Source organism: Cetorhinus maximus, chromosome 11, assembly GCF_964194155.1.
Source record: "Cetorhinus maximus chromosome 11, sCetMax3.hap1.1, whole genome shotgun sequence".
In the NCBI taxonomy this organism is placed as follows: Eukaryota; Metazoa; Chordata; class Chondrichthyes; order Lamniformes; family Cetorhinidae; genus Cetorhinus; species Cetorhinus maximus.
The window spans coordinates 118,337,940-118,352,828 of record NC_135889.1 but is presented as its reverse complement, the minus strand read 5'-3'; the positions used below and the strand labels follow the sequence as shown (position 1 = coordinate 118,352,828).

Sequence of the window (14,889 nt, the reverse complement as noted above, 5' to 3'; positions counted from 1 at the left end):
TGTTAGGAGGGAAATCAGAGGAAATCTTTCACCCTTGGGGTGACTGAGTTAGTGAATAACTTATCAAGGAACGTCAGTGAAGCAGGCCATATCAGTAGATGTAAGAGACAATTGATGTCCCTGTGGAGAGAGAAGGGATTGAGAGTTGTGATGAGGTGGAGATGTGATCCGCTGGAGTTTAGAAGAGTAAGAGGTGACTTGATTGAAACATATAAGATCCTGAGGGGTCTTGACAGGGCGGACATGAAGAGGATATTTCCTCATGTGTGAGAATCTAGAACTAGGAGTCACTGTTTAAAAATAAGGGGTTGCCCATTTAAGACAGAGATGAGAAGAAATTTTTTCTCCGAGGATTGTGAGTCTTTGGAACTCTTTCTCAAAAGGCAGTGGAAGCAGAATCACAGAATCACACAGTGCAGAAGAGGCCCTTCGGCCCATCGAGTCTGCACCGACACGTGAGAAACACCTGACCTACCTACCTAATCCCATTTACCAGCACCTGGCCCATAGCCTTGAATGTTATGACGTGCCAAGTACTCATCCAGGTACTTTTTAAAGGATGTGAGGCAACCCACCTCCACTACCCTCCCAGGCAGTGCATTCCAGACCGTCACCACCCTCTGGGTAAAAAAGTTTTTCCTCACATCCCCCCTAAACATCCTGCCCCTCACCTTGAACTTGTGTCCTCTCGCGAGTGACCCTTCAACTAAGGGGAACAGCTGCTCCCTATCCACTATCTTTGAATATTTTTAGGGCAGAGGTAGATAGATTCTTGATATAAAAGGGGGTGAAAGGTTATCGGGGATAGGCAGGAATGTGGAGTTACAATCGGATCAGCTATGACCTTATTAAATGACGGAGCAGGCTCGAGGGGCCGAGTGGCCTACTCCTGTTCCTAATTCGTATGTTCGTATGGAGGTATATCTGGAAGGGGCAAGTTATTGGGCCTATATTCTGTTCCTAAAATGTTGTTTTTTGTATCTGATGGGATTGCTGTTAATTTCAGAGAGGGTGAGGAGTGGCTCAACATGAGGAACATCCTGAAACAGCGGATCATGAAGCCCAAGGATGTGGCTGTGTTTTCGGAAGATGTGACAGATGTCCTCGCTGACCTGATCAAAAGGATGAAGTACGTAAAGGATCAGGAAGGAACCTCAGAGACCATAACCAATGTGAACAGCTTGTTCTTCAAGTTCGCAATGGAAAGTAAGACCATTTGTCTGGACCACCCCTGGATCTGTTAACCCAGGGTCTTCCCGTCTGATGGTTCACTTGATCCATTCACTGCCATGGATCTGAAACCACGTAGACTAGGAAAACCCAGGTTTGATCTTTGAACCTGTTCAATAACAGTTGGTCTTGGAGAGGATGGTTAAAGCGTGGAGGGGTTTCTACAACTGAACACCAATAGGAGCAGGAATAGGCCATTCTGCCCCTCGATTCATTCCACCATTCAATAGGATCTTGGCTGATCACCTGCCTCAGTTACACCTTATTCAAAAAAAGTGCATAAGGATAAACCCGGCAACTACAAGCCAATCAGCTTAACCTAGATGGTGGAAAAACCTTTGGAAGTGATAATCCGGGACAAAATTAAGCCATTGGACAAGCATGGATTAACATAGAAACATTGAAAAGAGGAGCAGGAGAAGCCCATTCGGCCCTTTGAGCCTGCTCCACCATTCACTATGATCATGGCTGATCATCCAACTCAACAGCCTGCACCCACTTTCCCCCCATACCCTTTGATCACTTTCACTCCAAGAGCTATATCTAACTCCTTCTTGAAAACATACAATGTTTTAGCCTCAACTACTTTCTGTGGTAGCAAATTCCACAGGCTCATCATTCTCTGGGTGAAGAAATTTCTCCTTATCTCAGTCCTAAGTGGTCTACCCTGTATGCTCAGACTGTGACCCCTGGTTCTGGACACCCCCACCATTGGGAACATCCTTCCTGCATCTACCCTGTCTAGTCCTGTTAGAATTTTATAGGTTTCTATGAGCTCCCCCCTCATTCTTCTGAGCTCCAGCAAATATAATCCTAATCGACTCAATCTCTCCTCATGTCAATCTCGCCATCTCAGGAATCAGTCTGGTAAACCTTCGCTGCACTCCCTCTATAGCAAGAACATCTTTCCTCAGATAAGGAGACGAAAACTGCACACAATATACCAGGTGTGGTCTCACCAAGGCCCTGTATAATGGCAGCAAGACATCCCTGTTCCTGTACTCGAATCCTCTGGCTATGAAGGCCAACAAACCATTTTCCTTCTTTACCGCCTGGTGCACCTGCATGCTTACCTTCAGCGACTGGTGTACAAGGACACCCAGGTCTCATTGCACATTCCCGCTCTCAATTTATAGCCATTCAGATAATAATCTGCCTTCCTGTTTTTGCTACCAAAATGGATAACCTCACATTTATCCACATTATACTGCACCTGTCATGCATTTGCCCACTCACTCAGCTTGTCCAAATCACACTGAAGCATCTCTGCATCCTCCTCACAGCTCACCCCCCCCCACCCAGCTTTGTGTCACCTGCAAATTTGGAGATATTACATTTCGTTCCCTCATCTAAATCATTAATATATATTGTGAATAACTGGGGTCCCAGCACCAATCCCTGCGGTATCCCACTAGTCACTGCCTGCCATTCGGAAAAAGACCTGTTTATTCCTACTCTTTGTTTTCTGTCTGCCAACCAGTTTTCTATCCATCTCAATACACTACCCCCAATCCCATGCGCTTTCATTTTACACGCTAATCTCTTATGTGGGACTTTGTCAAAAGCCTTCTGAAAGTCCAAATAACCCACATCCACTGGCTCCCCCTCATCAACTCTACTAGTTACATTCTCAAAAAATTCCAATAGATTTGTCAAGCATGATTTCCCTTTCATAAATCCATGCTGACTTTGTCCGATTCTGCCACTGTTTTCCAAGTGCTCAGCTATTAAATCTTTTATAATGGACTCGAGAATTTTCCCCACTACCGACATCAGACTGACTGGTCTATAATTCCCTGTTTTCTCTCTACCTCCTTTTTTAAATAGTGGGGTTACATTAGCTACCCTCCAATCTGTAGGAACTGTTCCAGAGTCCGTAGAACCTTGGAAGATGACCACCAATGCATCCACTATTTCTAGGGCCATTAATTAAGGAAGCCAACACTTTTTTTTAAAGGCAAATTATATCCAACTAACTTGATAGAGTTTTATGATGGGGGAGAGAGGATTCATGAAGGCTATATGGTACATGGACTTGTAAAAGGCATTTGATAAAGTGCCACACATTTAGTTTACCCGCAAAGCCGAAGCCCATGGAATAAAAACAACAGTGATGTGAACATGGTTACGAAATTAGTTGAGTGACAGGAAGCAGAGAGCATTGGTGAATGGTTGTTTTTCGGACTGGAGCAAGGTACACATTGGAGTTCTCCAGGGATTGGTAATAGGACCATTACCTGTCCTGATATATAATAATGACCTAGACCTTGGTATACGGGACACAATTCCAAAATTTGCCGATGACACAAAACTTGGAAGTTAATGAACCACGAGGAAGGTAGTGATAGACTGAAGACATAGGTGGCGTAGTTGAATGGGCAGAGAGGTGGCAGATAAGATTTACTGTAGAGCAGTGTGAAATGATTTATTTTCATAGGAAGGATAGGAGAGGCAATATAAAATAAAAGGTACAATTCTGAAGAGGGTGCAGGAGCAGAAGGACCTGGAGATATGTTCTTTCGAGTACCAAATGAACAAAATTAACTAAAAAGCCACCCCTTAAAGTAAAAAAAAAACTTCAGCAGAAACTTAATACATTAAATTAGAATGACATGGGTGGAGGTGAGGCACACCAGCCCCTGTGGCACCTACTGGTCGCGAAAGAGGACCTGGGGCTATATGTGCACAAATAGCAGGGCCGATTGAGAAAGCGGTTTATATGGCACCACAGTTAGCTTTGGAGAGGAAATTACTAGGAAGCAATATTCTTATAGAATCATATAATGATATAGCGCAAAGGAGGCCATTCAGTCCTTTTCTTCTGTGCTGAGTGTCTGTGTCGAAAGCAAAAGCAAAATATTGCAGATGCTGGAGATCTGAAATAAAAACTGAAAATACTGGAAGTACGTAGCAAGTCAGGCAGCATCTGTGAAGAGAGAAAACAGAGTTTAAATTTCAAGTCGTGGCCTTTCATCAGAAAATCTCATCTCGCCTTTGTTCTTTTGCTAACTATCTCCGATCTGTCCCCTCTGGTTACTGACACTGCTGCCTCTGGAAATACTTTGCCCTTATTTACTCCATCAAACCCCTTCATGATTATGACCACCTCTATTAAATCATTTCTGTGCTCTCAACAGAAAAATTCTAGCTTTTCTAGCCTTTCCATATATCTAAAGTTAGGAGTGTGATGAAATACTCTCCACTTACCTGGATGAGTGCAGCTGGGTCAACACTCATGAAGCTCGATATCATCCAGGACAAAGCAGCCGCTTTATTGGCACCCCATCCAACACCTTCAACATTCACCTCCTCCACCACCGACGCACAGTGGCAGCTGCATGTACCATCTACAAGCTGCAGTGCAGCAACTCACCAAGCCTCTTTCAACAGTACTTTTTAAACCTGTGACTTCTATCGCCTAGAAGGACAAGGACAGCAGATACATGGGAACGTCACCACCTGGAAGTTCCCCTCCAAGCCACACATCATCCTGACTTGGAAATATATCGGCCGTTCCTTCACTGTCACTGGGTCAAAATCCTGGAACTCCCTCCCTAACAGCACAGTGGGTGTACCTACATCACATGGACTGCAGCGGTTCAAGAAGGCAGCTCACCACCACCTTCTCAAGGGTAATTAGGGTTAGGCAATAAATGCTGGCCTAGCCAGTAACTTTTGCATCTCATGAACAAATTTAAGAAAAATATATTTTGGATGAGGCATAAAACTAAGGTCCTGTCAGCTTGCTCAGGTGAAATCAAAAGATCCCATGTAATGATTGAAAGAGTAAAGCTTTCTCCTGGTATTTTCCCTCCTCAATCACCAACATAAGGGTTAAAGCCACACCACTTTATCATTCATCTCATTTTCTGTTTGAGGCACCTTGCTGAGCACAGATCGGTCGCTATGTTAGCCCACATTACAAGAGTTGCTACACTTTGAAATGTAAGAAACTTGAATGGACTGCCTGAAAAAGTGGTCTAACTATTGCAAGGCAAAGGTGAAAGAGGGGGAGGGGGAGTGGGTCAAATTGGATAGGCCTTTCAAAGAACTGGCATAGCACAATGGGCCAAATGGCCTCCTTCTTTGTAGTAAGTTTCTTTGTTTGCAAAGCACTTTGTGACAGCTTTAGGACAGAAGGAACCTCTATTTTACATTATATCATTCATATCCCTGCATGGTGTGAGATATGATGTGGGAAAAGCCCAGGTAGTAATTAAGCTGATTAGAGTTTCTGGAATTCCATTGTGTTGAAAACTGTCACTAAATGGCAGAGAAAATAATTGCAGTTAATTTTTATCCACATATCACATATGGATTCAAAGAACATTACAGGAGAGAAGGAGGCCATTTGGTTCATCGTGTTAGTGCAGGTTCTTTGAAAGAGCTATATCCATTTAGTCCCACCTGCTTCCTGTTTCCCAGAGGGTCCTACAAAAGATTTATTGTCAAGTATATATAATTGTTACTATTGAATCCGCTTCCACCACTGCTTCAGGCAGCATATTCCAGATCATCACAACGCGCTGTCTTTTTTAATTCTGCTTGTTTACTCTTTGGTTCTTTTGCCAATTAACCTTTAATCTGTGACCTCTAGTACAAAAATAGAAATACCTGGAAAAACTCAGCAGGTCTGGCAGCATCGGGGGAGAAAAGCAAAGTTGATGTTTCGAGTCCTCATGACCCTTCAACAGAACTAAGTAGAAATGGGAAAGGGGTGAAATATAAGCTGGTTTAAGGGGGGGGTGGGGGTGTGTGGGAAAGAAGGTGGGGGGGTTGTTGGGACAAGCAAGCAGTGATAGGAGGAGATAACCAAAAGATGTCACAGACAAAAGAACAAAGAGGTGTTGAAGGTGGTGATATTATCTAAACGAATGTGCTAATTAAGAGTGGAGAGCAGGATAAGCAAGGTACAGATAGCTCTAGTGGGGGTGGGTTGAAATAACCGATGGGTGGAATACATTTAAAAATAATGGAAATAGGTGGAAAAAGAATAGAAAAATCTATATAAATTACTGGAAAAAACAAAAGGGAGGGGGAAGAAACGGAAAGGGGGTGGGGATGGAGGAGGGAGTTTAAGATCTAAAGTCGTTGAACTCAATATTCAGTCCGGAAGGCTGTAAAGTGCCTAGTCGGAAGATGAGGTGCTGTTCCTCCATTTCTACTTAGTTCTGTTGAAGGGTCATGAGGACTCGAAACGTCAACTTTGCTCTTCTTCGCCGATGCTGCCAGACCTGCTGAGTTTTTCCAGGTATTTCTATTTTTGTTTTGGATTTCCAGCATCTGCAGTTTTTTGTTTTTATCTCTGTGACCTCTAGTTACTGACCCCCCTGCCAGTGGATATAGTTTCTCTGTCAAACTCATTCATATTGTCCAGTCGCTCAACTAACTGACTACTACAACCACAACTTGCATTTATATGGTGTCTTTAATGGAGTAAAACCACAGTAGTCTAATCAGACAAAATTTGACACCGAGCCACGAAAGAAGACATTAGGACAGGAGGCTGAAACCTGCGTCAAAAAGAGTCAATTTTAAGAAGTGTCTTAAAAGGAAATGAGAGGTAGAGGGCAAACTCCTGAGACTGGGGCAGCTGAAGACACAGCCAGCCATGGTGAAGTGATGAAAATGGGGTATACATCAAGGGGCCAGAAGTGGAGGAGTGAAGAGATCTCAGAGGGCTGTAGGGCTGGAGGGGGTTACTAAGATAGGGAGGCCAAGGAGATTGAACCCAAGGAGGAGAATTATAAGGATGTTAACACATGGTGGTAAATCAGGAGAGGATGCTCCTATGGAATCTCTAATTTCCCAACCATGGTGACGACTCTCTCCTTCCTACATTCAGGTATTGCCACTATCCTTTTTGAAACCCGTCTGGGATGTTTAGAAAACCAGATCTGCCAAGAAGCAAAGGACTATATGGAAGCTCTGGAGCTCATGTTCAGCATGTTCAAGACAACCATGTATGCAGGGACCATCCCCAAATGGCTGCGGCCTTTCATCCCCAGACCTTGGAATGAGTTCTGCCGATCCTGGGATGGACTTTTCCGATTTAGTAAGTACCAATACTTCGCTAGTAACTCTAAGCCTTTTTGAAATCTTTTGGCACCTTGTCTGCTCCTTCAGGTATTGCAGCTTCTGTTACAGCGACAGAGGCAGATAATTTGGAGTACCGAGAATTGGTTCTGCCTTTCTTTGGAAAGGAAGAGACTCTGAGTTAACTTAAGGGTAGCTGAAATAGGAGCAGGAGTTGACCATTCAGCCCTTTCCACCAGTCAATAAGGTGATTTTGTTTGTTTTTATTGTATTATAAATTATATAATTATTTATTTTTTAAAAAACTATTCTTTCATGGGATGTGGGCAACACTGGCTAGGCCAGCATTTATTGCCCATCCCTAACTGCCCTTTGAGAAGGTGGTGGTGAGCCACCTTCTTGAACCGCTGTAGTCCGTCTAGAATGGGTACATCTGCAATTCTGTTTGGAAGAGAGTTCCATGATTTTGAGCCAGCGACAGCGAAGGAATGATGATATAGTTCCAAGTCAGGATGGTGTGTGACTTGGAGGGGACGGTGATCTCATGCATCTGCTCCCCTTGCCCTTCTAGGTGGTAGAGATCATGGGTTTGGAAGATGCCGTTGAAGGAGCCTTGGTGAGCTGCTGCAGTGCATCTTGTAGGTGGTAAACACACTGCTGCTCCTGTGTGTCTGTTAAAGATGGTGGATGTGGTACGACTCAAGCAGGCTGCTTTGTCCTGGATGGTGTTAAGCTTCCTGAGTGTCCTGGAACTTGTTAGGAAATAGAGATAGTTTAAGTAAGTTATATTTGTATTTGTGTGTGTGTTAGGAATAAGGTATATCTTTAAGTTTAAGTTCAATTTATATTTTTTTCTATTTGTGGGTTAAAAGGTGAAACCTGGGATCTAGTTTCATTTTTGAGTGAAGACAGCAAGTCTAAGGCTTTGTTTGTGTACCTGCATTCTAAGGAGATTTTACAACTCTTGGAGGGAAGTTAAAACAAACACAATGCTAAACATTCCAGAGAGAGGGACCCACAGAGACAGAGAAAACTAGAAAAGCAATTTCAGTTAAGTTGAAGCCAGGATTCCAAAGAGGCTGGACAGCAGAGGGACAGATAGGTAAGACCCAAACTAAAGTTGAAACCAGCTGCCTGGAGAAACTGGACACAGGAGAAAGAACTAGAGGTCCAGGTTCCAGAAACTAAAGAAGAAAGTCCCCAAATCCAGCAGAGCGGAAAGGTCCCAAGAGGACAGTCTAGTCAAAGGACAAGGACAGGAATCTGGAAAAGGTCCTGTTATGTAAAGTCAAAGAGTGAGGAGCAGAGAGGAAGGCGCCAAGCTTCAAGCTCAAAGAGAAGAAAGCTGCAGGAAGCAGGCTTAAAGCGGAAATGGTTTGTGAGAAGCCAGAAGGCCCAAGGGGTGGTGGATGAGGCAAGATCCATAGCTTCTATTTGCTTTGGCATCTTTGACTTGGTTTCAGAGTGTGGTGTGCCTGACCACAGGTCACCTATTGGTTTACATGGACTGTGTACTTAACATTAACATTAGAGTATAAGAAAGTTTTTGTAACTCATGTTATCCTGATGAATCTGTATATTTGTAAAGGTATAGTTGTTGGTGAAGGCTGGTTTAATAAATGTTTTATTTTGTTAAAAGTTCATCAGCTGACCCTTGTGACTCTGTTCAATAGCCACTCTCCACGTATCTAAATGAAAAGTAAAGAATCTATCGAGCTGGGTTCCACCCTAGGATCTGGTTTATCTGGTAGTAACTTCAACTGGGATCATAACAAGCTGCATCTCATCCAGGCAAGTGGTGGGTATTCCATCACACTCCTGACTTGAGCCCTGTAGATGGTGGGCAGACTTTGGGTAACCAGGAGGTGAGTTACTCGCTGCAGAATTCCCAGCCGCTGACCTGCTCTTGTAGCCACAGTATTTATATGGCTAGTCCAGTCAGTTTCTGGTCAATGGTAACCCCCAGGATGTTGATAGTGGGGTATTCAGTGATAGCAATGCCATTGAATGTCAAGGAGAGATGGTTAGATTCTCTCTTGTTGGAGATGGTCTTTGCCCGGCATTTGTGTAGTGCAAATGTTATTTGCCACTTGTCAGCCCAAGCCTGAGTGTTGTCCAGGTCTAACTGCATATGGACATGGACTGCTTCAGTATCTGAGGAGTCGCGAATGGTGCTGAACATTGTGCAATCATCAGTGAACATCCCCATTTCTGACCTTATGATGGAAGGAAGGTCGTTGATAAAGCAGCTGTTGTTGGTTGGGCCTAGGACACTACCCTGAGGAACTCCTGCAGTGATGTCCTGGGCCTGAGGTGATTGACCTCCAACAGCCAAAACCACCTTCCTTTGTGCCAGGTAGACCAGCAGAGAGTTTTCCCTCTTAATCCCATTGACTCCAGTTTTGCTAGGGCTCCTTGATGCCACACTCGGTCAAATGCTGCCTTGATGTCAACTTCAGATCACCTCAGATAAAAGTGAGGAAGCCTTCGATAAAGGGAGAATGCGGAATATGTTACTGGAATAGAGTGAAGAATACGTTACTGGGGAAGTAGGCTGAATGCAGATATCATTGGATTAGAGTTCTGGAGTGCGGAGGTGGATTGAGGGTTGCAATGAGAAGATGATTTGTTCTATCAAAAAGGAATGGGCTTTTTTGGTCTTATTCATCTTCTTTGTATTCCTAAAAGTCAATGTGTTTTCATATCTACCAGAAATCCATGGTCTCAGATGTTGAAGTTTCATGAAGTTTACCATTATTGGTGTCCTGGATGAGTGCAATTATTCCAGGTAATAAGAAGTTGGATGATAACTTGTGAATGAGGAACTGTGGGAAAACGGAGATGATAGACAAATCATAGCCATGTAAACTAGCTGTCATGAGCTCTGAATGTAGTTGGTTCTAATTTATCAAGCAAGAATGAGAGTTACTCTTTATCTTGTGTTCTGAGCTATTTAAACTCTTTGTCAAAGCCCCCACTTTGCTTGGATCAGGATAAGGTAGGTAGAGAAAAAGCGTTCCCACTGGTGGAAGGATCGAGAACAAGATGGCACAGATTTAACGTCACTGGTAAAAGAAGTAACGGAGACATGAGGAATTTTTTCACACAGTGAGTGGTCATTATCTGGAACGCGCTGCCTGAGAGCGTGGTGGAGGCAGGTTTAATCGAGACATTCAAGAGGGAATTATCATTATCTAAAAAGGAAGGATGTGCAGGGTTATAAGGAGAAGGCGATGGAAGGCACTAGTTGCATTGCTCATTCAGAGAGCCAGCGCAGCCATGACGGGCTCCTCCTGAGCTGTACCAGTTCTGTGATCACATTTGTCTTGTGAGAACCTTGAGAACCTTCAAAAATTAAATTCCCTTAAGTTAGATTTCAAATTTTTTTCAAATTCGCTCTCGGGATGTGAGTGTCACTAGCAAGGCTGACATTTATTCCCATCCTTAGATACCATTGAGAAAACAGTGGTGAGCCACTTCCTTGAACCGCTGCAGTCAATGTGGCGAAGGTGTTCCCGTATGTTCTGCTAGCCATATTCAATCCCCTGGGGGAGTATAACATGAGGGGTTTGGTCGCTTTTAAGACTGAACATTTGACTCCATCTCTATTTGTAATAGTGGTCTACCGGGTAGGTCCTCTGCTCATTTCTCCAGGCCTTGTTGTCTTGCACTTTCCTCTTCACTTTCTCCTAAGAGCCTCGTTTTCAACTTCAATGAGCAATATGACCAGGGAAAACAACACATGAGGTGCTTTCCCCTTGCCTTGCTCATGTGTGCTTCATGGAAACACAAGTCCTCTTCCTGAAGGATCCTCCGCCTAGAAGCAGCTGGGTCCCTCAAGGTTCTAGCTTTTCCGCTATCGTCACCGAAAATTCATTGGTTCCGCCATTGGCCATGGCTCGTACCCCTGAACGTGGGACCCTTACCTGAGCCTGGGATGGCTCGGAAGAGGACAGGGTCGGCCACCCCATGAAGTCTCAAATGACCCTGCTACCCTGACTTAGTAAGGTTCCAGATAAACTGCAGAAAATAACCAACAAGTCCAACGTACATTTATATAGTACCTTTAATGTCATTAAACATCAAAAGGCACTTGACAGAAATGTTATCAAACCAAAATTTGACACCGAGCCACGTGAAGAGATATCAGAACAGATGAGCAAAGGCTTGGTCAAAGATTAGAAACATAGGGATGAGTTTTACGCTGACCGGGCGGGCGCATGCCTGACCCAATCGGGTATTAAATCACGCAAGATGACGTCGGGCGAGTGTCCCGACGCCATCCCACACTCGCGTGGTATTTTGGTCGGCGAAAGTCAGAATTGTCTCCGATTTTGTATGGTCCGTCCAACCTTACGGTTGGCGGGTGGGCAAATCGGCCAGGCGGACTTTACATTTTTCATCAAACCTCATGCAAGGGCAGAATGAGGTTCCGTTATTAAATAAAATAAAAATAGAGATCTGTGGGCAGCATTTTTATAATCAATATGTTCAGGTGCCTGATAGTGATGCTTGGACATTTTTTTTCCCTAATTTTAAAAACTTTATTTCATGGTTTTCGGGTCTGCAGCTCCCTGAGGCAGTTCTCTGCCTTCAGGGAGCTTTCGCTTAACCCTGGCCCGTGCCCGCGTTGATGTCATCGCCCGCCCTGCTCCCGCTCCCACCCCGGCAATGCTGAGCTTTTCAGCGCGCGCTTCATGCTGGCTGGCCGAGCTGAAAATTCAGGCCATAGAAAATAGGAACAGGAGTAGGTCATTCGGTCCTTTGAGCCTGCTCTGCCATTCAATATGGTTATGGCTGATACGCTATCTCAACGTCGTACTCCCACTGTCTCCCCATACCCCTTGATGTCTTTAAAGTCCAGAATATTTCCTTCTTAAATATATTCAGTGACTTGGCCTCCACAGCCCTCTGTGGTAGAGAATTCCACAGGTTCACCGCCCTCTGAGTGAAGAAATTTCTCCTCATCTCAGTCCTAAATGGCCTACCCTGTATCCTGAGACAGTGACCCCTTTTTCTAGACCCCGCCCCGGCCCCAGCCAGAGGAAACATCATCCCTGCATCCAGTCTGTCCAGCCCTGTCAGAATTTTATACATTTCAGTGAGATTCCTTGTCATTCTTCTAAATTCCAGTGAATACAGGCTGAGTAGGCCCAATCTCCCCTCATATGACAATCCTGCCATCCCAGGAATCAGTCTGGAGAACCTGAACTGCACTCACTCTATGGCAAGTATATCCTATCATAGGTAAGGAGACCAAAACTGCACACAATACTCCAGGATGGATTCAGACTGGTCAATATGGCAGTTTCATAGTTTTAGAGATTATATTTTGCAATAGTTTTCAAACCTTAGGGGCAAGCATGTTATGATAGAAATCGATGAAATATGTTGACTTAAAATTAATCAGTGTTGTTTTGTTTGCCTCCTTTCTTCCCTTCACTCACTTCCTCATCTTTCCCCTGCCCATCTAACTAGGTGAGATCCACATTGACCGAAAAATAACTCAGATTAAGCGGCAACTGGAGGAGGGATGGGAAGTCCAGGGCGGACTATTGACCTGCTTGCTGGTCAATCAGGAGATGACTCTAGAGGAAATCTATGCAAATATGACAGAGTTGCTGCTGGCTGGAGTTGATACGGTAAATTCAAGACCTTGGTTATCATTGCCTCTCTCTGTGGTAGGGGACACCCTGGGAGAAATTCGAGATCTGAATTCTTTTCCCTAAATTTGGAGATGCGAGTAGAATTCGTGAAGCACAAATTGGTCATTCCTTTACAAACTACTTCACTGATCAAATCCCTAGAACAATCCTTCACATTGAGGATCGTGGGGAAGTTAAATGAATCACATTAAAGGATAAGTAATTTTATTCAAATGTGAGTTCTTGTATTCTGAATTAGAGTCTCTTTATGGTTGGTCAGGTAAGTATTGCTATGTGGATTAGAAAGATCCCATTGTGGTGACTGGATGAGATCAGCTATGAGCAGAGGGGGAAATCTGTGTACTAGTAAACTAGGAAAGCAGGGAATGAGTTACAGATAAAGCATAACCTCTACCATCTAGAGAGAGGGAGGTGAAATGGGGAACAACACTGGCGGCATCAGGAAAACCCAGGATATTACTTCGCGATAAGTTAGGCCAACAGGTCCCGAGGATAATATCTTTCAAATGCAGCTAAAAAGAGTGATTGACCACTTGGTAAAATTACTCAATTTCGTGCAAATCCAACAGTCATTCAACTAGGAATCACGGAATCTCAGAATATTAACGTGTCTGCACCAGCTCTCCGAATGAGCATTATGACCTAGTGCCCTGCCTTTACCCCGTACCCCTGCACATTGTTTCTATTCAAATAATCATCTAATGCCCCCTTGAATACCTCGATTGAACCTGCCTCCACCACACTTCCAGGCAGTGCATTCCAGACCCGAACCACTCGCTGTGTGAAAAAGTTTTTTCTCACGTCACATTTGCTTCTTTTGCAAATCACTTTAAATCTGTGCCTTCTCGTTCTTGATCCTTTTACGAGCGGGAACAGCTTCTCCCTATCAACTCTGTCCAGCCCCCTCATGATTTTGAACATCTCTATCAAATCTCCTCTTAGCCTTCTTCTCTCCAAGGAGAACAGTCCCAACCTCTCCAATCTATCCTCATAGCTGAAGTGTCTCACCCCTGGAACCATTCTTGTAAACCTCTTCTGCACTCTCTCCAATGTGTTCACATCCTCTGGCACCCTGAACTGTACACAATACTCCAGCTGAAGTCTAATGAATGTCTTATATAAATTCAGCATAACCTCCTTGCTCTTGTGTTCTATGCCCCTATTAATAAAGCCCGGGATACTATGTGCTTTATTAACTGCTCTCTCTACCTGTCCTGCCTCTTTCAATGATCTACGTACACACACACCCAGGTCTTTCTGCTCCTGCACCACCTTCAAAATTTCACCCCTTATTTTATATTGTCTGTCCATGTTCTTCCTACCAAAATGCATCACCTCACACTTCTCCGCATTGAACTTCATCTGCCACCTATCTGCCCACTCCACTAACTTGTCGATGTCCTTTTGAAGTTCTACACTGTCCTCCTCGCAGTTTTACAACACTCCCAAGCTTTGTATAATCCACAAACTTTGAAATTGTTCCCTGCGCACCAAGATCTAGATAATTAATATATATCAGGAAAAACAAGGGTCCCAATACTGACCCCTGGGGAACTCCACTACAAACTTTCCTCCAGCCTGAAAAATATCTATTTACCATTACTCTCTGCTTCCTATTTTTCAGCCAATTTTGTATCTGCATTGCTACTGTCCCTTTTATTCCATGTGCAATAACTTTTCTCACAAGTCTGTTTTGCGGCACTGTGTTAAATGCCTTTTGAAAGTCCATGTACACCACATCAACAACATTACCCTCATCAACCTTTTCTGTTACCTCTTCAAACAACTCCAGCAAGGTAGTTGAATGCAATTTCCTCTTTAGAAATCCATGCTGGCTCTTCCTTATCAACCCAAATTTTTCCACGTGACAACTAATTCTATCCTGAATAATTGTTTCTGGAATCTTGTCCACCACTGAAGTTAAATGAACTGGTCTATAATTGCTGGGTTTATCCTT

At 43.9% G+C, this 14,889-nt stretch overlaps 1 protein-coding gene across 1 annotated transcript in view; it reads left to right on the top strand.

Annotated features, from left to right (window-relative positions):
* Positions 1-14,889, top strand: part of cyp27c1 (cytochrome P450, family 27, subfamily C, polypeptide 1) — a 42,563-nt gene that overhangs the window by 12,373 nt on the left and 15,301 nt on the right. Inside the window, exons 3-5 of the mRNA XM_078551397.1 lie at positions 1,007-1,206; positions 7,076-7,285; positions 12,745-12,908. Coding sequence (XP_078407523.1) covers positions 1,007-1,206; positions 7,076-7,285; positions 12,745-12,908 — 574 coding nt within the window. The remainder of the gene's footprint in view (positions 1-1,006; positions 1,207-7,075; positions 7,286-12,744; positions 12,909-14,889) is intronic.